The 25973-nt window shown below is 35.5% G+C and overlaps 1 protein-coding gene across 1 annotated transcript in view; it reads right to left on the bottom strand.

Annotated features, from left to right (window-relative positions):
• CNTNAP2 (contactin associated protein 2) overlaps window positions 1-25973 on the bottom strand; it is a 2668322-nt gene that overhangs the window by 1578862 nt on the left and 1063487 nt on the right. Inside the window, exon 4 of the mRNA XM_043968036.1 lies at window positions 6562-6709. Within this exon, the coding sequence (XP_043823971.1) occupies window positions 6562-6709 (148 nt within the window). The remainder of the gene's footprint in view (window positions 1-6561; window positions 6710-25973) is intronic.

Genomic DNA, 25973 nt, shown 5'->3' on the forward strand with positions numbered 1-25973 from the left:
CTCCTTGCCTTAAGTAAGGGAGACACAGTGTTGTTCACTACAAAATCCCAGAGTGCTATCCACTACAAAATCAAAGGAGGAAGAGGGATAATCTCTTCCACACTCAAAGACAGTGAAAACAATCTCTCAAGGAGAAAATAAACAAATAAAAAAATCAGGTTTCACATTTCACTGGACACTCAAAATATATAGGCAAAATATTCTTCCTTGCTTAGATCCCAAAATAATTTGAATCCCTGTTATAATTATTTACAAATGTTAGGAAATAGCCCATACTAAAGATATATGCTTTTTGGAGGAGCCATATTATATATGTGTGTGTGCACATTTCCTTTGAGAAAGGAAACAAATATGTGATTTACTTTTAAAAACAGAGTCAAATACACCATGTGTCCTGGCAGAGAGTATTTAAAATGATGATGATAATGAAAATAATTCCAGAAACTGAACAATTTTGTAAGAATATATTTCTAAAGGTTATTTGTGACATTAAAGGAATGGCTTGAGGAAACAGAAGAGAAATAATACCTTTGATTCCTTCAGGAATGCCTCTGTGTAGTATTTCCCCCAGTTCCTAAATACATTTTAATGTGATGATTTTTCTATTTATGGAAAACAGAAACATATTTTAGATAAATAAGTGTAAATCTGTTGACTTGAATCTGTAGGCTTCAGGTAATATGATTTACTTTTGAACAAAAGCAATCTGTGGCTATTTAGAGTATTCTTTGGACATCCAATTACAGTTGGAAACTCCTTACTAGATCATTTTCCCTAGCCATATTCAGAAGCTATATAACTTGCCCACTGACTACATTGGAGTACCACTGAAACCCAAAATATTTCTCCCAGGTGAAAGAGAACAAGGACATCTTTTTTCTAGGATCACTTAAATCTCAAATAGGGCAATCTCAAAATAGAATCCACAGAAGAGATCGACACTGTTGCATGAGAAATGGTTTTGTTCACTATGTTCACTGATTTGCTTCTATGGCTCTGACTAATTTGTCTCATTCTTCTGTTGACCAAACTGACTGGTTATTGTCATTTCTTAGATAAAGCTATATGCAGATACACTTGTCAAGACCCAGTCTCTTAGTGCACAGAAGTCTCTCTGGAATTTAAGAAGAGCCTTTAGAATTCACATTACCTATTTTAGATTAAAATTTGTCATTTGGTTGGGTGAAACATCATTGTTTTAGACTTCCCCAAATAGTGAATTTGGTTTCCCAAAGCTACTCATTCTTTTTATTTTTTTTGTTTTGTTTTTTTGCAGGCAATGGGGATTAAGTGACTTGCCCAGGGTCACACAGCTAGCAAGTGTCAAGTGTCTGAGGCCGGATTTGAACTCAGGTACTCCTGAATTCAGGGCTGGTGCTTTAACCACTGCGCCATCTAGCTGCCCAAAGCTACTCATTCTTGAGGAATAGCTTATAGTTTTCAAGAATCATTCTCTCTTTTTTTTCAGTCATCTTCTTTTCCTATCTCCTAATTGTTAAAATGTGGCTTGATGAGAAAGATTTTGACCACACATATACAGATCTTAAAATTCTATCCTCTAAAGATACCCTGTCATTCTTTAAGCCATTGATAAAGCAGGTAATATTCTGTCTTTCATAAAACTGGACACACTGTGTGTGAAGTTCTGGTGGCAAACATGGGGAGATGGTACCTGGACATAATAGTGTGGATTTTATGAGAGGTTGTAGATATAGATTTCTGAGTCACTACAAAAAAAGTGATTAAGTGAAGCGATGGGAAAGAATTAGATTTTCAAAAAAGAAATTAGCAAAAAGGAAAAACAAAGAGAAGAAAATCAAATGCAGAATCTTTGAGGAAAATGATAAGAAGCTGTTAAAAGGGTAGAAGTGGCTAGAAAAGGAATAGGAGAGCCAGGGGAATGCCATTTCTAAAATGGAGGGAAGAGAAAGTATCTGGTTAGAGGAGGCAGTCAGCAGTGTCAGATACTACAGAAAGGTTAAGAAGTCTGTAGATAACAAAAGAGGCATTGGGTTTGGTAATTAATAGGTTATTCATGAGCTCTGAAAGAATCATTTCACAAGAAAACTCTGGAAGACTTATGAAAACTGCCATTTACAGAGAAAGAACTGATGGTGTCTGAAAACAGATTGAAGCATAATTTTTTGACACTTCCTTAATCTGAAATTTTGTTTTTGTCTGTTTTCTTTCACAACCATGCTAATGTGGAGATGTTTGGCATGACTACTCATGTATAACTTAGATTTAATTGCTTGAGTTTTTGGCGGGGTGGGGGAAAGGAAGAGAAGTTGGAACACAAAGGTTTTAATTGATGTCAAAATTTGTTATTACACGTAATTTGGAAAAATAAAATTCTAAAAAAAGAGAATCATTTCAAAAAGTTCTTTGGAGGGAAAAGGCAAATTAGAAAGGGTTAAGGAGAAAATAGTTGGTAAGGAAGTAGACATTGAACATAAGTAACTTTTAAAATACATTTTTGTTAATTTTTTTAACATTACCAAAATTTCACCTAGTATTTCTCCCCTTCTATCTCCCAGAGTGTCATTAATATATAAACAATTCTAGTAAAAGGTAGGGGTCCAGATGCTATGCTTAATTCTCCCTTTTCAGTAATAGATAATATTTTGCCACAATATAACATTGCGTTCTAATGAAGGTTTCAGTAATCCCCCTTTTTTTCAGGGCAATGGGGGTTAATTGATTTACCTAGGGTCACACAGCTAGTAAGTATCAAGTGTCTGATGCTGGATTTGAATTCAGGCCCTCCTGAATCCAAGGCTAGTGCTTTATCCACTGTCCCACCTAGCTGCCCCAGTTTCAATAACTCTTAACCAAAAGTAGTGGAGGAATGTGGACAACCTTACTGAAATAAATAGTATGACTTTTTCACATAGGCAAAATGGAGTGCTGAGAAATAATAAAATATCTTTGAACAGTATCCCCCAAATTCTAAGTAGTTTAGATTAATATAGCTTTTCCTTTCATGAACATTTCTTGAGGGAAGCTAAATTACTTTATAATAAATATATTTACTGTGATGTCACTGGTATAGGGAACTGACAAATGAGGAAACTCCTATCAATGCTGGTTCCTAACTTAGGGTCTTGAGGAGTTGCTTAGAATTCTTCAAGATTAAGTCATTTTGCCCAGGGTCGGTAGCTAAGATGTGACAGAGTTTGTTCTCAAGTCTTTCTGGCTTTGAGGCCAGCTATCAATCTGTGATGCCAAGGTTACCCTTACTTTATGATATTCTTATTTATCCACTTTGTTTAATTTATATTAAAAAAAACAAAACTTGCAGACACAATTTAAACCCTTTTCCTCTCCCTGACACCATCTCTAATGATACATTTTGATATGAGACATCTTACAATCTCAGCTAAGCAGCTGCAGGATGCAAGTAATAGAATTGAGTAGATTTATATCTCCTACTTTTGGAAACAGACTGTGATGGACTCCTCACATTGAGCTATTTTCTCTCATATTCAGCTATGTAAGTCATTTTGTTTTTTCAGCAGAATTTCTTTTAGAATATTTGTGGCTATAGAAGTAAGCTATATTTCTATCAATTCTATTTCATCACATCTCTTTCATTTATCCCCTTTTCTCTATGTCTGATGCCCAAAGCTAGCTACTGCTAGCCAGTTTATTAAAATAAACTACTTGTACATTTCTTGTTCTCTATTCTCCATCCTTTCCCCAATAATCCATCCTTCATACAACTGCTAGATGCACAATTAATCAAGACAACAAATATTCAAAGCGATTGAAGTAATATCTCTGCTCAAAAATCTTTACCAGCTCCCTACTGCTTAGTTGAGACTCCTTAACCAGGCCTTCAAAGCTCTCTACATTCTACTACTATACATTTCCAGCCTTAGCTTATATTATTCCAGCCCAACAGGACTTCCTTCTTCCTCCAAAACTCACAATGGACTCTCATCCTTCTTTCTTTTGCTCACAATTTTTCCTATTACTAGAATGACCTCCATTTTCTTCTTCCCATGTTAATTTACTTGTTATGTTTTGAAGACCAATTCAGATTTCCTATATTCCATGAAACATTCCTTGATCCCCTAATCAGTATTAATCTTCCCTCTCAGACCTCAGAGAGTAGATTGTTTTGAGCCTTCTAACATATTTATGATATGTGATATATTTTACCTTTTCATGTGCTTCATAAAACTGTATATTCTTTGAGAGCAAAGACTGTCGCTTATCTAAATCTTCAGTTTCCCCCCAAGAACCTAACCAACTGCTCTGTAGCGATTAACACTGTTGTATTAGAGTCCTTCTGTCCAAATTAAATGGTTTGATGTGAGTAACTACTGAGGAAATAAACTGACCATGGTGGGAGAAATCACTTTCCAGTAATATTCTAGGTAACTAGATGCCACAGTGGGAGAACACTGGGCTTGGAATCCAGGAGGCTTATCTTCTTGAATTCATATCCAGCTTCAGATACTTATTAATTATATGACCCTTGACAAATCATTTAATCCTGTTTGCCTCAGTTTCCTCATCTATAAAATGAGCTGGAGAAGGAAATGGCAAACCACTTCAGTATCTTTGCTAAGAAAACCCCAAACAAGGTTTTAGACACAACTGAAATAATTGAACACCAATTAGTCTTCTCTAGGTTAAGGAATTCCTTGACAATGTAGAAACCACCATACTATAGAACTGACCTCTGTAAACAAAGGAGGCTAGTCACTCAAAATATTTGATTTTTAGGAGATAAAACCACCTTTAATGCTTTCCCAACACTTAACATGTATGATATCAGTTATGTGTTCAAACAAGGCTGAGTGATACATGTGTTATCATCCTCATTTTAAAGATGAGGAAACTGGCTCAGAAAGTTCCAGTGACTTTCTCAGAGAAACACAACTAGTAAGTGATAGAAGCAGGATTTGAATCATGGTGTTTGTTACACTATAATTCCTTCATATTTTCTACCATTGAACCATTTCTTATGAAACAGTTCCTTCCACTAATTCACAAAAATGGAAGAGACCTTAAAGGTCTCCTAGCCTAACTTTGTACTTATTTGTTGTATATCTTTATACATTTATTTTCCTGATAGATGTTTTTCTTCTTTCAGTGCCGGTACTCAAGAGAGTAGCTTTGCATCATATGCTTAAAATTATTTTGTCATTAGTGTACCATATTTTTTGATCCACTGACATTTTACTATCATTTTGTTGTTGTTCAGTCATTCGGTCATGTCTGAGACGTCATGACTTTATGGACCATAGCAAGCCAGAAGCTCCTCTCCCCCACAATATCTTGAAGTCTGTCCAAGGTGATATTCATTGCTGCTATGTTAATACTTAACCATCTCATACTCTGCCATCTCCTTTCCCTTTTGCCTTCAATCTTTCAGTGCTATATGACAATGTGATAGTGTCCTGAAACTCTTGGAATTTTTTCAAGTAGAGCATAAAATCTAAGAGACAAGTATAGGCCTAAACAGAGAAATAAGCTGTTTGTAAATTAAGTGAAGGGCTATTACCCTAGGCTCAGGCTGGCAGAGTTTGAAGAAGCTAATCAGAAAAAAAAAAAACAAAGAACAAACAAACAAAAATATCCTTGCCACAAGTTGATGGTGATTTTTTCTATTTGTAATCAATGCATGAAGCGATCTAGTAAGGTATGATGGAGTTTCAATATGTAACAGTGAAAAGGATAATGACATTGATAAATCACTTAAAGACATACGTTCTAATGTTCTGTACCTTGCTGCACAAATATGTTTTCTTTTCTTTTTTCTTTTGCTTGTTTGTAAAAAGCAAATTGTTGGTGGTAAATATTTTATTATGTCTTATCATAGATTTGTATGTCTAACTGCTACCTAAACAGATCTGCCTAGATATCCATCAGGTTTCTGAAAATCAACATATTCAAAATAGAAGTAGAATGTTCACCATGGATTTTGAATTATTCTTTTGTGTAAGTTACTGTATTTAAACTGAGAGAGCCAAATAATCTCTTTCATAAACTTCACCTACACAAAGTAATGGGATTAGACTGAAAAAAATACTCCTAAGCCTTTGTGGTTATCCAGAATGGCAGGAACCTAAGCACACTATTCTTGCTTATTAGACTGATTATATTATTTATGGAAAATCAATTTTAAAAGATATTTATGTCTCGGTCTGATGTGTCTATGAGAATATAGGCACAGCTACATTCCTTTACAGTAATACCTTCATGAGCAGCCAAAAGAATCATTTCAAAACAAAATATTTCTGGACCTATAAGCAATTACTTGCAAGGAAAAGCTATCAATAAAGCAATTAGGTTTCCTCTACTCTGAATATTTCCTAAGACATTAAGGTAACAATTTCTATGTTTTAGTTATATTCTTCTATTAAAATCATGTTTAAAGTCTTGGTTTAATGTACTATTGTTTTTATACATATATCTATATGCAGAAGGTAGTTTATTGGGACTTAGAAAGCAAAGTCTGATAATAAATGAAATAATAAATGAAATATACATTCTACTGACACTGAAAAAAAAAGACACTATGACAGACTTCAAATTTGTACTACTCACAATAAGAACAGCCATAGACTTCAATTCTCAGTCCAATCCGACCTTCTTCATTCCAGTCTAAGGGCACTATGCGCACATATCGGGCAATGACTGGATGCTGCAAATCGTGGCGGACTACACCATCAGAGTTTATATTTCCTGGAAAAGCCTGAAAGGAGAAAATAAGAAACAAATGAGGATACCCTTAAAATATCCAAAGTAATAAACTTTATTCGAACTCCAAATTACTAAAACCTTGGCATTTATTAATATATATTTCTGGCAGTGCAAGGTAGAAGACATATTGATACAAACAGGCTAAATGATCCAGGGCATGGCATTTAACAGCACAGTACCTCAGGCTGTTCTTTAAGACAAGAAATTGTAAGTTTGCAGTCCTCTGCTGATCTTCATTGGTAGAAGGAATTTCCTTACTGGAATTTCTCTGCACCAATGAAATCACGTGTCTAGTCCTAAAACAAAAATACACAGCCATTTTAAATTCAAGATGCTCTAAGTAGGACCTTCCCATTTTACCACAAAAACATAAGGGATCTGAGTTAGATAATATTTTTATGAAATTCTTACATGTAACTTTCCATATTTCAAATGTTCTCTTGAAGATACTAAAGACAGAATTGAACAGTGTTGCTGTTGTTGTGGATGTTGTGTCATCATTATTATTATTGACTTACAATAAGTACTTTGATGTTTATAGGACACTTTATTCATCACCTTAAGAAACAGATGATGTATATATTCTTTTTTTTTTTTTTTTGCGGGGCAATGGGGGTTAAGTGACTTGCCTAGGGTCACACAGCTAGTAAGTGTCAAGTGTCTGAGGCCAGATTTTAACTCATGTACTCCTGACTCCAGGGCCAGTGCTCTATCCACTGTGCCACCTAGCTGCCCCCTTATATTCTTTATTACATTAAACAAATGAAGAGACTGAGGATCAGAAAAGTAAAGTAATTTAATGAAAGACAGAACAAAGGTCAGAGTAAGTTTGTCACCTGTTTAATTGTGTCCAGTGAAATGTGCACATCTGAAGTGGGTACTATAGGATAGATTCACTTTTGTTTAATTAAAATGACATCTACACTCAACTACAACCAGAATTTAAATATTATGGAGCATTTTCTATAGTACACTGCTTTAAAAAAATGTGAAGCAAAGGTCTGTCCTCAGAAAACAAAGCACAATACTATTTATTTTCCTAACACAAGTGCCAAGTAGTCATTTTAATATTCCTTGGTAAGAAGGAATTATTCTATGATAACAAGCCCCAAGATAAAACTTTAATAAATAAGAAACATACTTTTTTCACTTCAGCTATTCTAAAAATACAAAATGACACTTAGGTTCCACAATTTTCCCAGTAAAAATAACAAATATCAAATGAACTTTAGTGGTATTCATTTGGGAGATATCAAATTCTAACCCAACATCAACCTCTTTATGTAGGTTTTATTTTGATGTTTGATTTGCCTCTTAAGCAAAAGAAAGTTGTTTTGACTCTAAGAAATTGAAGACCTTTCTATCTAAGAAGACACAGAGTTCAGATCATTACTGTCTAACATCCCATGTTATTGGAATCTTAACCTGAAGAGTTCAACTTTATACATAACAGAAAGTTCAGTCTTTCCTCTCATCATTCCCTTCTGCACTTTGCCACACTTTTTTGGGTGCTATTATTTCTTTTCCTTTCCAGACCACTAATAAACAAAGCAAGAGAAGTGGCAGGTTTTATGTCAAATCCCATGGACTAGATATTGAACTGAAGGCCTTTTCTAATTTCATATAAGCTCTGAAACAACAGTCTTCAATGGTAGAGACTTTTGAGCATCACTCACCTTCTCTGAAGTAGTACTAGCAAAAGGCATACCACTTCTTTTTTTCTGAATTGCTCAGATTTTCTTTCACATCATAAATTGAGCAACATTAAGTTCAGATGTCAAGGCAGAGAACAGCTTACAATTTTGCTGCAAGAATTAACCTACTTTCTCTAGCCTTGAGTAATTCTAAATCAAAGAAAAGTATTCAACCTCCATACTAAGCAATCCTTATCATACAAAATATACAATTAGATGTTGAGAAATGTGTGATACTATTTACTGATGATGCTTCCCTTTGGGGATTTCCTTGGTTCTCTCATCAGCACTTAACACAATAACATGTGTAAACAGGTGTTTAATAAATGTCTTCAGATGATAATAGTAAAATTCTCCTTTCTCTCAATTATTTATTTTTTGGGGGTGAGGCAATTGGGGTTAAGTGACTTGCCCAGGGTCACACAGCTAGTAAGTGTCAAGGGTCTGAGGCTGGATTTGAACTCAGATCCTCCTGAATCCAGGGCCGGTGCTCTATCCACTGTACCACCCAGCTTCCCCCTTTCTCTCAATTATGAAGAAATGTTAAGCCAGAGAACAAAATTATTTTAATACATTTTAACATTTCTAGGTTTAATTAAATCAACAAGTCAACTGCTCCATTTAAATGGAACTGCCTTCTAGCATAAGGATTAATAGTATTTGACCAAGAACAGGAGTTAAAAATAGATCTTTCCACTTTTTCTAGATATATTCTTCCTGGTCAGCTCTTATTTTTTCAAAAGCAGATAGAAGGCATAAAAATAATAAGTTAAATACTTATACACATTTAAATTCTTCTAACTTTAATTTTAATAGAAATGGAAGTTATTGGATAAAGAAGAGAGAATTTAAGAGTAAAATTTTAAAAAAATCACTCGTGTTATCAATGCTTTCTGTACTTGCGAAGAACTGAAAATGAAATCTACTTTTGCTATCAATTGCAAAGTGAATGGTTAAATAAACCATGGTCGACAAATGGAATGGAACGCTATTGCACTTAAGAAATGAGGAAGTTGAGGCTCAGAGAGGATGTCACCTACCCATGTCATACAACAATAAAGTGTCAGAAATAGGATTCAGACCCAGGTCTTCTTGCTTCCCATTCTAACACCCTATCCGCATTAACTAGATGTGACTGCAGAAGAGGTCATCTCAATACTACTGACATCTTTGAAGATGTTCTAAAGAAGTATGTAGTATCACAGCAGCTAACTTTCAACCTAAGCTTTCTACAGCTGAAGCCTAGAGCAATTTGCCCACACAATTCCATCTCTTTCCATATCCTCTTAGAGGAGCAACATCTGCTAAAGTGGGTAGAAGATTATACTAGTAAATATGGCTTATTGTTAACAAATCCCTTAAGATTAAGAATTTTGCATCACAAAATGGGAAATTATGGGAGGCTCATCGATTTCTCCAATAATTAAAATACATTTGCTTCATTCTTGAATAGAACAATATCCTTTTAAATGCAGCCTTCATTTAGATAAATGTAGTACAGTAATACATGCTTTGTGGATAATGCAAACATTCAGCCCAAATCCATCATGGTAAGACTGAAAAATCAATTTACAGGCGCTTGTGAATTATGTGCTGTTGCCGTTAAATCTCCTTCTCCAGCTGAGATTTGTATATGAGCTTAGAAAGACAGGTTTTGATTAAAATGCTATTTATACAATTCGCAAAGCCTCATGTTTACTAAAGTTAGCACACAACAGAGGAAGCTCCAACATTTGCCCCTAGGTTGCAAACTATAGAGTAAATGCCCTGTGTATTTTACCAATGAGCAGTGAAGAACTAAAAGTCTTTCTTAGGAGATAATTCCTCTAGTACAATGTAAGTCATCCCCAAAGTGCTGAACTTGGAGAAACTTGAAAATCTTCCAGTTCTGTATTAAGTGCCTAAAAATGTTCTTCTATGAGCAAGAAACCATTTATCAATCTCATATATATCAATGATACAAGAATTTGTTATTTCCTTTCTGAGGGTTCTCCTTCCTTCATCAAAGGTCTCAAACCCTCAGAGATTCATATACCAATTGGTCCGTCAACTAGTATTTATTAAGCGCCTAATATGTGCCAAATATTGAGTGCAAGGAACATCAAATGCCATTTAGCTTACAACCCTAATTTTATAGAAGAGGAAACTTAGGTCCAGAGAGTTCCTACACAGGTAGGAAGTCACAGATGTAGATAATATTTATCTTTTGCTATGGCTAAAACAATATCACTCAGCAGCCAGTCTGGCAGCAATTCTCTCAAAATTTGGCAATGGCAATCTGCAGACAAAGCACACATGGTTCACCAAATGATACTTATCTGAAAAACATAGGCATAGCCTTCAACAATCTGGGATCACCCCATGGCACAACAGTCTTCTAATAATAGATCAAAATGTTTTCAGGAACCAAATTTAATACTTGCAACACCTTTCAAGAGTTTATCTACTTTTTTATCACTACACCCACAAGGGCTCCAGTGTTGGACCATATCATCATTAACTTCTATCAGAATATAGGCAGGATACTTCTACCATGTTTTCTGGAGCCAATGGACTGAAACAGAGGATTCACTGTGCAATTAGAAATCAGGAAAACTTAAATCAAATCAAACACTTAGTAGCTGAATCACCCTAGGTGAATCAGTTAACCTTCCTTTACCTCAGTTTCCGCATTTGTTAAATAGGGATAGGAATAGCACCTATATCATAGGGTTGCTGTGAAGATCGAGATAATTTGTGTAAAGTGCCTTATAAACATAAGTATTATATATTATTATTGTTGTTGTTGTTGCTCTTGCCTAAATTCTCTCTACTCTTTCCAATAAAGCCTTTATAAAACTGCCTGTTTATTGTTCACTCTTTCTGACACATCAAAACCCAAACAATGAGTAAATGAGATTTAATCTGGGACCTAAGATTAGCCAATCAGTGAAAGCCAAAGTGACTTGGGTTTAAAGATAGTCAAGTAGCTCCATTTGAATCCCAGTGGGCTTTAAATAAGCCTGGTTTTCCAGAGCTAATTTTCAAGAAATAATTAATGAGAACTACATGATACAAAAGAGTTAACTGTCCCAGTTTTTTATTTTTAATGATAGAATAAATGTTTATTTTGGCCAGCAACTCTGAGGGTCTTCCCCTCGTGGACTTATCCTTATGTGAACACAAACTAGGCCATCTTTAGCCTCCATTCTTACTTAGTCTTTAATTGCTGAATGGGTGTTGCTTTAGACAAACTGAGATTTTGGAACAATCTAGCTTAAAAAAGTCATTGTAGGGGCAGCTAGATGGCACAGTGGATAGAGCACCGGCCCTGGAGTCAGGAGGACCTGAGTTCAAATCCGGCCTCAGACACTTAACACTTACTAGCTGTGTGACCCTAGGCAAGTCACTTAACCCCAATTGCCTCACTAAAAAAAAAAAAAAAGTCATTGTATCCATCTATATGCAGGGCCATCTCAAATCATGTTTTTTGTTTGTTTGTTTGTTTGTTTGTTTGTTTTTAGTGAGGCAATTGGGGTTAAGTGACTTGCCCAGGGTCACACAGCTAGTAAGTGTTGAGTGTCTGAGGCCAGATTTGAACTCAGGTAATCCTGACTCCAGGGCCAGTGCTCTATCCACTGGGCCACCTAGCTGCCCCCCCATCTCCAATCATCTTGATCTGTCTTGCTACTGGACTCTGATGACTCTAGAGGAAAAAGTGAGTCTGGTGACTTTGAACAGCTCTGCCTTATTCAAATCCATTTCACTTCCAAGTCAAAAACATCACTCTAATGATGTCATTAGTTCTCTTTGAGAATAAAGGACAAACAAAAACGGTTAATGTTCATTTTTATGGAACTTGTTATTCCACTGCTCGGCTCAACCATTTTCTTTTGCTCCCTATTGTCTCAACAAGTCAAGCAGAGGAAGTATAGCCAAGATGGCAGAAAAAGCCAATAAGTTTCCTGAGCTCTCCTCATTTTCCCTTGGAAACAACATTAATTCAAACTTCTAAATGAATTCTAGAGTTACAGAACCTATAAAAAGATAGAGTAAAACATTTTTCCAGTTTAAGATAACTCAGAAAGACTTCAGGAAAGGTCTGTCTCACTTTTTTTTTTGAAGGGCGATGAGGGTTAATTGACTTGCCCAGGGTCACACAGCTAGTAAGTGTCAAGTGTCTGAGACCAGATTTCAACTCAGATCCTTCTGAATCCAGGGCCATTGCTTTATCCACTGTACCACCTTGTTGTCCCTAGAATCCAAATTCTTAAGAGAAGTTAAGTGACAGGAAGAAAGAGACAATAAAACTATACTAAAGGAGGGCCTCAAACTCCCCCTCTCAGAACTAGATAAATCTAACCTCAAACAAGAAATAAGTTAAGGAGATGAATGGAATTTTTAGAAAGTTAGATATGATAGATCTCTGGAGAAAACTGAAAAGGGATAGAAAGGAATATACCTTCTTACTCAGTGGTACATGGTGCCTACACAAAAACTGGATGTATCAGGGAATAAAACCCTCACAATTATATAAAATAAAACAAAAAGATTATCATTATATCACCTGCATCCTTTTCAGATCACAATGAAATAAAAATTATGTATAATAAAGGGATATGGAAAGATCAGAAATTAATTTAAAACTAAATAATCTCATTCTGAAGAATGACTAGGTTAAAAACAAATCATAGAAACAATAAATAATTTTATCAAATAGAATGACAGTAATAAGAAAATAAACCAAAATTTATGGGATGCAGCCAAAGCATTTCTTTTTTTTTGGGGGGGGGGCGGGTTTGAGGCAATTGGGGTTAAGTGACTTGCCCAGGATCACACAGCTAGTAAGTGTCAAGTGTCTGAGGCCGGATTTGAACTCACGTCCTCCTGTCTCCTGGGCCAGTGTTCTATCCACTGTGCCACCTAGCTGTCCCCAAAGCATTTATTAGGGGAAACATATCTCAGAATGCTTACATGAATAAAATAGGGAAAGAGCAAATCAATGAACTGGACAAACCTAGGAACTATATGAACACAATTACAAAATACTTTTCACACACAAAAACTCAGATGTAAATAACTGGAAAAATATCAATTGCTCATTGACAGGCTGACGTACTATAATAACATTGACAATTCTACCTAAATTAATTTATTTATTCAATTCCATACCAATCAAGTTACCAAAAATTTTATAGAGCTAGAAAAAATGTCAAAATTTATCTGGAAGAGCAAAAGATCAAGAATATCAAGAGAATTAATTTATTAAAAAATCAAAGTAAGGTGGTCAAGCCATACCATATCAAAAACTGTTATAAAACAGTAATCACTTAAATTATTTGGTACTGGCTAAGAAACAGAGTGGTGGATAAGTGGAATAGGTTAGCTTTATAAGACACAGTAGTAAATGCCTATAGTAACCTACTGTTTGATAAACCCAAAGACTCTAGCATCTGTGATAAGAACTCACTATGTGACAAAAACTGCTGGAAAAACTGGAAAATAGTATGACAGAAAGTAGTGAACGGCCAACATTTCATACCATATGCCAAGATAAGGTCAGAGTGGGTATATTATTTAGACATGAAAGGTGGTATCATAGGGAAATTAGGAGAACAAGGAATAGTTTATCTTTCAGATATATGGAGAAGGGAAGAATTTATGACCAAACAAGATATAGAGAACATTATGAAATACACAATGGATAATTTTGATTACATTAAATAAAACAGATCCAACATTAGAGGGAAAGAAGAAAGCAGGTAAAGAATTTCTACAGCCAGTGTTTCTGATAAAGGCTTCATTTCTCAAATATATACAGAATTGAATCAAAGTTATAAGAATACAAGTTATTTCCCAATTGATAAATGGCCAAAGGGTATGAACAATTTTCAGATGAAGAAATTAAAGATATTTATAGTAAAAAATGCTCTAAATCACTATTTATTAGAGAAATGCAAATAAAAACAATTGAGTTATCTCTCATGCCTGTAAGATTAGCTAATATTACAGAAAAAGAAAATGATAATTGTTGCAGAAAATATGGAAAAATGAGAACAATAATGTGTTGTTGGTTGAGTTATGAACTGATGCCACCATTCAGGAAAACAAGTTAGAACTATGCCCAAAGGACTATAAAACTATGCATATCATTTAAACCAACAATACCACTACTATGTCTTTACCCCAAAAAGATCATAAAAAAAGAAAATGATCTACATATACAAAAATATTCATATCAAAATTTTTGTGGGGACAGAGTTAGAAATTGAAGGAATGGCCATCAAATGGAGTATGACTGAACAAGTTATAGAAATATGAATGTAATAGAATACTATCATGTTATAAGAAATAATGTGCAGTTGGATTTCAGAAAAATAAAAGCGAAAGACTTCTATGAACTGACTGAGTGAAGTGAGCAGAACCAGTAGAACACTATACATAGTAACAGCAGCATTGTGCAATGATCAGCTATGACCTAGCTGTTCTCAGCAATACAATGATTCAAGACAATTCCAAAAGACTCATGATAGAGACTGAAGCATACTATTTGCACTTTTTTTTCTTTCTTGTGGTTTTTCCCTTTTGTTCTGATTTTTCTTTTACAACATGACTAATACGGAAATTTGTTTAACATGATTATCCATATTTAGCTTACATCAGATTGCTTGCAGTCTTAGGGAGTAGGATGGGAAGAGAGGGAGGGAAAGATTTGGAACTCAAAATCTTATAAAAATGAATATTGAAATCTATCTCTAAATGTAATTTGATAAAAAACATTAAGTTTTAAAAGATATAAAAAAGAGAAGCAGTAACATCACTATCATTGTAATTCTTCAAGGATTTGTACTTATCTCTCTTTCTGGACTCATCTCACATTGATCCCCTATCCCTCACCCTGCCTCCATGTACTCTATGCTTCAGCCGAACTGGAATCTTTTAGTTCCCTTGAATATACACTTGCTCAGATCATTTCTTGTATGCGGAATGTCATCAAGCCTTTTCTCTGACTGCCAAATTACCACAAGCTCCCTAAAGCCCAAAGCAAATATTTCTTTTTCCATGATGGCTTCCCTGAACCCTCCTGTCAGTAATGGCCTTCCTCTTCAGATAACATTTATTTTTAAAAAAATTTTACCTCTCTAATGTTCTCATTGTGTACTATTCTGTATTATGAGAAGACAATAGAATGAACTTAATATATTACTGAATTTTGAATCAGCAAGAGCTAAGTTCAAATTCTATATAACCTGTGACAATAGAAAAATCCTTCATCTTCTTGGACCTTCAGTTTCCCCATCTGCTACTCCGCAAGACTTTTTCTGAGTGGAGGCTTCCTCGTCCTGGGGGAAAGGTATTAGTTCAGGAATCAGAGAACCAGTGTTCCAATCTTGACTTTGAAGCTTACTGCTTTTGTGAACTTTGGCAAATCACTTAAGCTGCCTGGGCCTGAGTTGCCTTAAATTAAAAAGGTGAGGGTTGGACTGGATGGTCTCTGAAGTCTCTTTTAGATGGAGGGTCTCAAGATTTCACTATAAGCTTATATGTTATCATGTGTGCAAAACACTTTGACAACTTTCAGGGACTATATAAAACATTATTTTTATGAAGATCTACATGTATATGTTCTTCTTAGTTAAACATTTATTTTTTTGTTTCATTAAAGTTTAATTTTGTTTTAAAATATCATTAATGCAGTGATCATACCTTGTCTATACTTTAAATCTCCCATGTCTCAGGACATAGTAGATACTTGATCAATTACCTAAAATGAAACCAGCCCTATCTTTTATTGATCCCATTCCTCAAATGTATCCCCCTTAACAAGTCATAACTTGGTATAGACATAACAGAAAGATCCCTCAGGGGCTGCACATGGTCTAACCCTTCTACAATGAGCTTAGGAAAATATAGGGAAAGGAAGTTGGCACCTGTAGAAGATTGTCATTCAGGATACAGAGGAGCATTATATCTAAAAAATAAAACCAAATCATCCTGCAGTATATGGCAATTGGCTCTATGCATTTTATTTCTATCTTTCTATATTAGATTTTCAGTATAGTTGTAGTGAACTGTAAGATTATATATAAACATATATAAACACACATATAAATGTATATGTGTGTGTGTGTATATATATATATATATATATATATATATGGTTTTTACTAAATGAGGAAGTATTCTAGTCACTTTAAGCTTTCCATGCAATCAATAATTTTTTTAAGACCAAACAAAAGACCCCCATAGCCAGGACAGCAAATATGTACAAGCCCCAGTGTCTTGCTTAATGGCTGAAGTCTTTTCTTGCCTTGAGCTGGGAATTATGACAAATAGTTATTTGTGTATCAGTTAATAGTATTCCCATCCTAATTCCAGAGATAGTGTCTTTTCCACTGAAAGTTCCTATTGAGGGGGCAGCTAGGTGGCACAGGGAATAGAGCACTGGCCCTAGATTCAGGAGGACCTGAGTTCAAATCTGGCCTCAGACACTTAACAATTACTAGCTGTGTGACCCTGGGCAAGTCACTTAACCCCAATTGCTTCACCCAAAAACAAACAAATGAAAGTTCATATTGAAAAAGAAATTAAAACTGAGCAATCTGATTAAGAGCTATAACAAAACTAGTGACCAGTAGGATACATGTGCATTCTACTTTTACTTTTAGTGAAGTTCTTTTTTTTTTTTTTAAGCAGATGTGCATACAGAAGTAGATTTCTCCCTGAAAAGGAAGGAATTAGACTATTCTCTCAGGTCCCCTTCAGTACACCTACAACACATTTCCTAAGATTAGCTAGGTATATTCCCAGATAATAACTATAACTATCAATATGATATTAGGGATAATTTTTATACCAAATCGTATAACCATCAAATGGAATGAACCATCAAATTAACTTTGTAATTCACCATATAGGAATAACATGAACAATTAAGACAGATTTCTTTAAATGGGAGAGAAAATTAATTACCATAGTGACTTAACTCATTCAATATTGGAAAGGATCTCAGTGGTTTTCTACTACAACCCACAAGATTTATTTTCCAATGGTGTTTCTATTGTATATAAGAGGCCTGGGTTAGGATATTCACCTTACATTACACAACCCTATTATATACATGCACACCATATAAAAATAACATGTGGGGGTAGCTAGGTGGTGCAGTGGATAGAGCACTGGCCCTGGATTCAGGAGGACCTGAGTTCAAAATTGGCCTCAGTAAGACTTTTTTAAGGTGACATGGAGGGGGTTGGGAAAAGAGACTGGTCTACTTGGAAAGGAGGGAGAACCATGGCAGGGATAAATGAAGAGGGAAAAGATGGACTTTTGTTTATGAGGAGTAAGAAACCTAAAGGATGAATAGACTATAGTTCACTGCCTCCACAGTGCCTAGGAATCCAAGCCTCTCTTCAGTGCTCCTCAGCCACACTCTGAGTGTTCCTATTGTGCCCTTGTACTTTGCTAAAGTAATTTTTTTCCTGTCTTTTTATCAGACCTGTGATTTCATTGGTATAGAACTCTTAGCTAGAAAACGTATTTTGCCCATGTATATTAATAATTTATTCTCAATTTACAATCCTACAGAACCGTATAGGGTACTAAGAGGTACAGGGACCTAACATGACTCATTAAGTATGTGTCAGAAATAGGACTTGAACTCAGGTCTCTCTGACTCATGGTCATCTTTCTTTGTGCTATTCCATACTGCTTTGCACTGAAGAATGTCCATTTTTTTCTCTTCTTTTTATTTCCCATCACAGGGCAAAGTACTGTTAGCTCCTGGCTGGTAATAGCTGTACTCGCAAGTGGGGAAATACCATATTTCAATTTTTCCCCTTGCTATCACAAAACAAACAAACAAACAAAAAAATGAGATTTGTAGGTCATTATGGCTATCCTTTTACTAGCTTTCTCTACCCAATCAGTGGATACAATTTCATGGGTCCTAAGAATCTCTAGATAAATGTCTCAAGTGATATTAAAGGGGTACCAGAGAGAAAATATTGTCAGAGTTGTAGCCCCAGGGAGATGACAGTTACCCTAAATAATTATAATGGCTATTCTTACTTTTTCTTTAGTACATGCCCAGCTATATCTTTGCTCTGCACTAGTTTCAAGTCTCTGTATCATATCATGTGATCATATTTCATTTATGCATAGAGTAGGGAAATCATAGCTCTGGTTCTGCCCCAATCAAAATGCATCAAGAACAGCTTTTGAATATCTCAAAGGCTCTAGAGGATAGAGTTTATTCATTAATAATGTCTTATGCTACTAGTACAAGTGAATCGCCCAGGGTTACACAGATAGTAAGGTATCATGGCAGAATTCAAACTCACGTATTTCTGACTCCAAGTTCAGCATATCATTCATCTTTCTGCCTAAAGAGTAAAAGGAACTTAGAATCCCTTTAATTTAAACTTCTCATTTTGCAGATGATGAAGCTGAACTCAGGTGTTTTGATGCCAAAGTCAGTACTTTGATTTCTTGAAATAGAGAAAAAGTTTGGTTTGAGTTCATGATAAAAAGAAACTCTGGAAGCAATATTCACTTTCCTTTTCTGTTCTTCAATTTCCTCAACTTAAAGTAAGGGGTTGGAATATGTCATCTCTTATATTCTTTCCTAGTTTTAGTCATATGATACTGTTTCCCCCACAATACTTTTCTAAAGAAGATGCAATAACCACTTGGTTTTGAAAGATTAATTCATTAGACTCTACTTTTTTGAATCAATGAAATGATTTCCATACACGATGTTTATGCTCAATGTGGGCAATTTTGAGGTAAGTCAAAGGTGTCATAAGTTCCTTTAACAAAATATAAACACTGGATTACTACAGGTTTTTATTCTAGTCAGAGAATTAAATAATATGGTCTGAAGTATAAGCTTATATAAAAGCCCAATTTCCTCAAGCTTATAGGGCATGTCCAAATGTTCTTATAACTGAGCATGGCATTATTGAATTTTATTCTGAGTAAGCATCAGAAATGGTAAAGTAAAATAGCACCTTTAAATTGTGTCTTTACAAACTGTGAAGTTCTTGATCTGAACACTTTGTGCCTTGGGATGGACTTAAATGTTAATACTGAATGCATCCAACTATTTGAACATTACTAATAAACCCCAGTATCTCAGAATCAATATGACACTGGGGTATTCTAACTCTTAATATTTTAAAGTTTCTTCTTATTACTTACCTTTTGGTAATTTTGGCAAAACCAAAATTCACCAAGGTTCCCTTGAAAACTGCAGTAAAAATTATAACTAAAATTAGCAACCTATAGCCTATATCTAAAGGAACCATTTTCCAATTTTCACTGGCCTCATCTGTTACAAAATAGACACAAACACACATTATTTAATAAGAACCTATGTTACCTATAGTTAATGTCCTACTTTTAAAAATTCTACAACCACATCCAAATCACTGGCAGATGTATTAAACTGAATTAATCCCTTGGGACATTCTAGTAGTATTTCATGAATAGAGAATCTATAGCTACTGCTTTTGCCAGAACTCCACCAGTACTTTTTTTTTCTTTAACCACATGCAGTCTGCTTTCTGCCCAGTCAACTCTAATGAACTTTATTCTTTTTTAAAATACACATTTTTACTTATAGTTTTGAGTTCCAATTTTTATCCCTCCTTCCCGTCTTCCCCTTGCCCCTCCCTGAGGTGGTAAGCAATCAGATATGGGTTATACATGTAAGATTATGTAAAACATTACTCTATTAGTAATTTTGTACAAGAAAACTTGAACAAGGGGGACTGAGCTGCTGAGGCAAAGACGGCTCTGTGTCCCGGTCCAAGGAGGCCCCTTCTCAGAGGTCCTGGCCTATTTCACATTCTGCCTCTGGTTAATCCTATTTGCATCCTTTGTGTTTCTGTCTGCTGGGGAGAATGGCCTGCCCTCCACTGTGCAACCTGGAGATGACTGGTCTCCAAGTACTTCACCAAAGGCAAATGACTCAAACGTTCTGGAATCTTCCTTGTCTTCTCCTTCATCAAAGAAGTCATCTTGCCCAGCCGGCAGATGTACTGACCACTCAGAGAGGGGGCCCAGGGGTGAGGAGGATGGAGCTGGGCCTGTGAGCCTGGAGGTGGTTGTATTGGGGGGACCCTCTCCCCACCCTGGCCCACTTCCCCATATCCCCACACCCCGGAGGGGTCTTGGTTAGGATCAGATAAAGCCGAAGGCCACGTAATGCGAACTGGTCATTGCTTCTGGAGGAGTCCAGAGCTGGGGATCTGGGGTTGGCTGCCCATCTTTGGTCTTTGGGTAGCCTTTGGGCCTGTTGGCCAAAAACTACCCCTCATTTCTTCCTCCCAAGGCCTGTAATGGGGCTGTTGGGCCAGGTTCCCCTTCTAGTTCATCAGCCCCACCATAAGGGTCTCAGCTCTCCACAGAGGACCCTGAGGGTGGAGCCACGACTTGGTGCATTTCCAAAGGAAATAGTCTTTTGGTGTTGAATTGAACTGTGATTTCTCTCAACATACAAATACCCATTTGAATAAAGAATCTAGGTGGCATTTTTTCCTTAAAAAAAAAAAGAAAATGAATAAAAGAAAAAAATGAAAGTGAAAAATAGCATGCTTCAGTCTGTGTTCCATCAATATCAGTTTTTTTCATTGGAGGTGGATAGTTTGTTTCATCAGTAGTTCTTTGGGATTGTCGGATTATTGTATTGTTGAAAATAGTTAAGTCTTTCACAGTTCTTCATCAAATAATATTGCTGTCTCTGTGCACAATATTCTCTAGGTTCTGCTCATTTCAAAGTCTATAAGAAATGACAAGAAGGATGATTTCAGAAAGGCCTGGAAAGACTTGTATGAACTGATGTATAGTGAAATGAGCAGATCCTAGAGAACATTGTGCACAGAGACACATTTCAGATAATGACTACTTTTTACATTAACTTATTCAGCAGGTTCTGAATCTACTATACTATTCTATAGTTTATTTTTCCTATTTCCACATTTTCCACAATGTATAAGAGTGTTTGCTAAATGCTTTGACAAAATCCATTTATATTTTGACTGTGGTATTCCCCTGATCTACCAGTATAGTTCAGCAATCTTGCAAAGAAAAAAAAAATGGAGATTAGTGAATTAAGTTTCCTATCACCAATTGTTCTTTTTTTTTTTTTTTTTTTTTTTTTTTTTTTTTTTTTTTTTTTTTAGTGAGGCAACTGGGGTCAAGTGACTTGCCCAGGGTCACACAGCTAGTAAGTGTTAAGTTGTCTGAGGCCGGATTTGAACTCAGGTCCTCCTGACTCCAGGGCCGGTGCTCTATCCACTGTGCCATCTAGCTGCCCCTCTCACCAATTATTCTTGATTGTTATGTTTCATGTTTGCCCTTTAACCAATGCTTACTTTTCAAATGGTCACAATCCATATTTTTAATGGTAAATTCTTAAATTTGCTCAGGTACTCAAGTCAAGATCATCAGTTTATAATTAAAAGAGCCCAAATCTTCCCTTTATTGAGAAGCAAAATGGAATTTTTTTTCACATAGCATCCTTCATAATTTTTTCTCTTCTATCCTTACCAATTTCTCAAAGGTCATTCACAAAGGCTCAAAAGCCACACTTCAGTCCTTTGTAGAACCTTGACATTTACTTCTTCTAAGTCTAGCAAATAAAATTCACTAAAGGTAACTAGGTGCTATATCATCTTATCATCTTGCTTATCTTAGACTTCAACTTTTTGTTAAACACTTTTTTTTACCATTTATAAAATCATAACTAGGATGGGAAATCAATTTTTCCCAACTGCCCAAATCAGGGTAGGGGAATATTCTCTCCTCACACAGTATTCTGGAGATTGTGTCTCCAATGATCACAGTGTATTGCCTTCACAACTTGCACTTCCCTGTAAAGACAGACACAGATGTATACACACACACACACACCCCTCAACTAAATTTGACTCAGGTTTCAGGATACCTAGTTATGGCTCTACCTACTTCAGTTTGAGGCATATTCTCCTTAGTAGAGAAGCTAGAAACAAATTGAAATTAAATAATCCTTCCTTCTCTCTAACATTGGTTACCATCTTACAGACTTTGAGTAACAATCATACTCCTGGGGGCAGCTGGATGGCACAGTGGTTAAAGCACTGGCCCTGGATTCAGAAGTACCTGAGTTCAAATCCGGCCTCAGACACTTGACACTTACTAGCTGTGTGACCCTGGGCAAGTCATTTAACCCCCATTGCCTGCAAAAACAAAACAAAACAAAAAATAAATAAATAAATAAATAAAAAACAGTCATACTCCTTTACATTCTCCTTGACCTAAATGTAGCTGAAAAAGCTGATTTTGTTTGTTGTTAGCAGTCCTTATCACATTGGTTATTTGGAGCGTTAGTGTTTTTGACAACATTCTTACAGAACTTAAAGGAAAGCCACTCTTTCCTATTCATGTTCTATTACCAGTTCTTGCTTCTGTACTAGTCTTATTAAAGACTTAGTGTTTTGATTATTTTCTGTATATCCCCTTTAGTACCTAATTTCTTCAGAAAACTTCTTTTATTCTTCCTTTTGGAAAAAATCTGTGTCTGTGACATTGATGTTTCATTCTGGAGTACTTCCTATCACTCTTTGTGTGTGTGTGTGTGTGTGTGTGGCAATTGGAGTTAAGTGACTTTCCCAGGGTCACACAACTAGTAAGTGTCCAGGGTCTGAGGCTGGATTTGAACTCAGGTCCTCCTGAATCCAGGGCCAGTGCTCTATCCACTGCACCACCTAGCTGCCCCTCCTATCACTCTTTTATAACTTGTCCTTTAAATGTTGAGGTAACAGGATTCTACAAATACCTTATCTAAACACCGAAGCATATTATTTTCAAATTCGAGGTGCCTTCCTTTTCACTTTTTAATATTAATTTGCTTCCTCCCAGTGTTCCTATCATTGTAACCTTTTCTTTTTTACTGGTCAGAATCAGGCCCTGAATATCAAATGCTCCCAATGGTACCTCTAATTAATGAGGAATTAAATTATCATTAAGTTAAGAATTTATCAGCTGTTCTTTTTCCAGAGAGGATCTCACAAAAGACATTCAGATAGTATAAGCCCCTTCTTACTACTGAATCACAGCTCTATTCTGGTTTTATCATCTATGACCAATTTTGTCGTTATTGTTCAGTCATTTTGGTTGGGTCTGATTCTTCATGACACCATTTGGGGTTTTCTTGGCAGAGATGCTAAAGTGGCTTGACATTTCCTTCTCCAGCTCATTTTATAGATGAGGAAACTGGGGCAAACAGGGTTAAGTGAATTATCGAGGGCCATACAGCTATTAAGTGACTGAAGCTGGATTTGAACTGGTGAAGTCTTCCTTACTCCAGGCCTGCCTCTCTATGCCACCTAGCTGCCCCATAAGTTTGCACCCCCTTAGACATTTCTTCTTTCTATCCTCATAACCATTCTGTCACTGGAAGAAAAATACTGCTGAGAAGGAATGATCCTTACAATGACCATTGTTAAATAAAGGAGACCTTGCATTTCTCCAATTTAGTTTTTCTATTCTATCTTGGAATGAAGATTAAGAAAAATGAATTAGCAGGGAAACACCACAAACTAGATAAATTTAAGCCTTACCTGAATTAACAAAAGTTAAAAGTTCCTATAAAGAGTATTCTATAAAAAAACACCTAATTAAAGATAATGCTTACTGGGAAAACATGAGTAAAATACAGGTGCTTCTCCTCCACCCCAGAATGCTTAGAAACTATGGGGGTAGGTAGGGGAGAAAGGAAATAGTGCTGGCAACATCTAAGCCAAAATAAGTTGAGACCAACAAAGGCTATAACTGCTAATAACTATAAGAGTTGATTAACCCCATTTTCCTTGGAAAACCAAAGTTTTCTAATTCTAAGAAATGGTAAAATTATGACAAGTATCAAATTGGTGGTGGGGGGAAGATTTGTAGCAGAGCAAAGGCTAAAATACTGATTCATACATATTTTTATTCTTTCGTTTAAATTATCTCATTTATTATATCCATTCCACAGAAGTTTATTTACATTTTTGCTAATGTTTAGGAAAGGAATTATTTTATAAAAAAGTTAAATTACCAGTATTGTTGTGTTTAAAGTGAATAATTGGCACACATGACTTCTAATTGTGCTATTTTTCTACCTGTGAGATGTCGGTCAATTCACTTAAATTTTTTAGATGTCAGCTTCTTCAAATATAAAATGAGAGAACTGGAGTAGATGATCTCCTGGAGACTTTCCAATCCTAGATCCTAGAATTTTATAATAAGGAAACATCATTACCTTAGTGACAGATTAGAATTATTAGGCCCACAATATAGCTGGTCAATTTAAGCTTGGTCAGAAGGAGCCATCAGAGGCAACAGGAAGAAAGTGGGTCCCTTTTATATTTCTCTTCTCAAAGGGACCAATGAGAGAAGAAGAAGGCTCCTTCAGGGAATTAATAATTTTAAAAGAGTTGTAGATTTTAGTCAGGCAAAATGATGAAGCAAAGATGTCAGAATAAGGTTTAGGATATAAGGAAGTTTCCCTAAAAGAGAACAGTTATTTTTTGTTCTTATAAGATTATTAAGCTTCCTTGAGAAATAGTTCTGATTTCCACCAGTTTTGGTAGGCTTGTGTGCAGATACTTTTATCTTTTCTGTAAAATACATGAAATTTCCATTTCTATCTACAACATAAGATTGAATTGCTAAGAATAAATATATTTCTTCAAAAATAGCCATTATCCAAATTCAGAAGTATTTAAACTTTGAATATTTGACCTCATGGCAATTCAAAGGTCTATCTCCAAATAGCAAAACTTGCCTCTTCTTTCTTCTATCTCTTCTAAAACTAAATTATTTATATTCCCAGGTGTGTAGTCAGCTCTTGATTTAAAATATAAATCTACTTATTCAAACAGTTAGGGTTGCTGGTAGGGAATTTTATTTTAAAATTAAGGGCTGTCTCTTCAAACGTTGCCATCACATATCAAATTTGACAATAATAAAAAAAAGCTTTCATCCTAAAATGAGAAAAACAACACATACATAAAAACAGAGTAAATGAGAAGAGCCATTATATATAGATGAGAACACATGGGGGGCAAAGCAATTTACATAGCTGTTCAGTAAACCGAGTTAAATATTTCATTGATGGCTATAACATTAGTGATCACTGGTAAAAACAACCCAAGTTTTCCCATCAAAAGAGTACTGGTTTTATTCTGCTCTGGGGAAGTTATAAAAGGTAATAATTATAATACTTTATACATAAAGTAAGTAATCTAATCTGGGGTGGGGGTAAAACAAGGAAGGAACTGTAGGAATTTTGCTTAGTTTTCAGTTTCATGGATCATTACCAGAAATAACTACAGCATTGTATCTGCAGAAAGAAGTGAAAAAATGTACATCAGTTGGTGAACTTGAATCTAGCTAGTGATAACCATGTTTGTTGTACAAGAAATTAATAAAAATTCAAACATATGAATTCCATGCCATAAGAGGAGTATTCCATTTAAAGATTACTCTCAAGACTACTGCAGAGATATATGAACATATGAAAAGGACCTGTGATTTTTTTAGCATCAATGAGTTGAT

Source organism: Dromiciops gliroides, chromosome 5 (genome assembly GCF_019393635.1).
Source record: "Dromiciops gliroides isolate mDroGli1 chromosome 5, mDroGli1.pri, whole genome shotgun sequence".
NCBI lineage: Eukaryota > Metazoa > Chordata > Mammalia > Microbiotheria > Microbiotheriidae > Dromiciops > Dromiciops gliroides.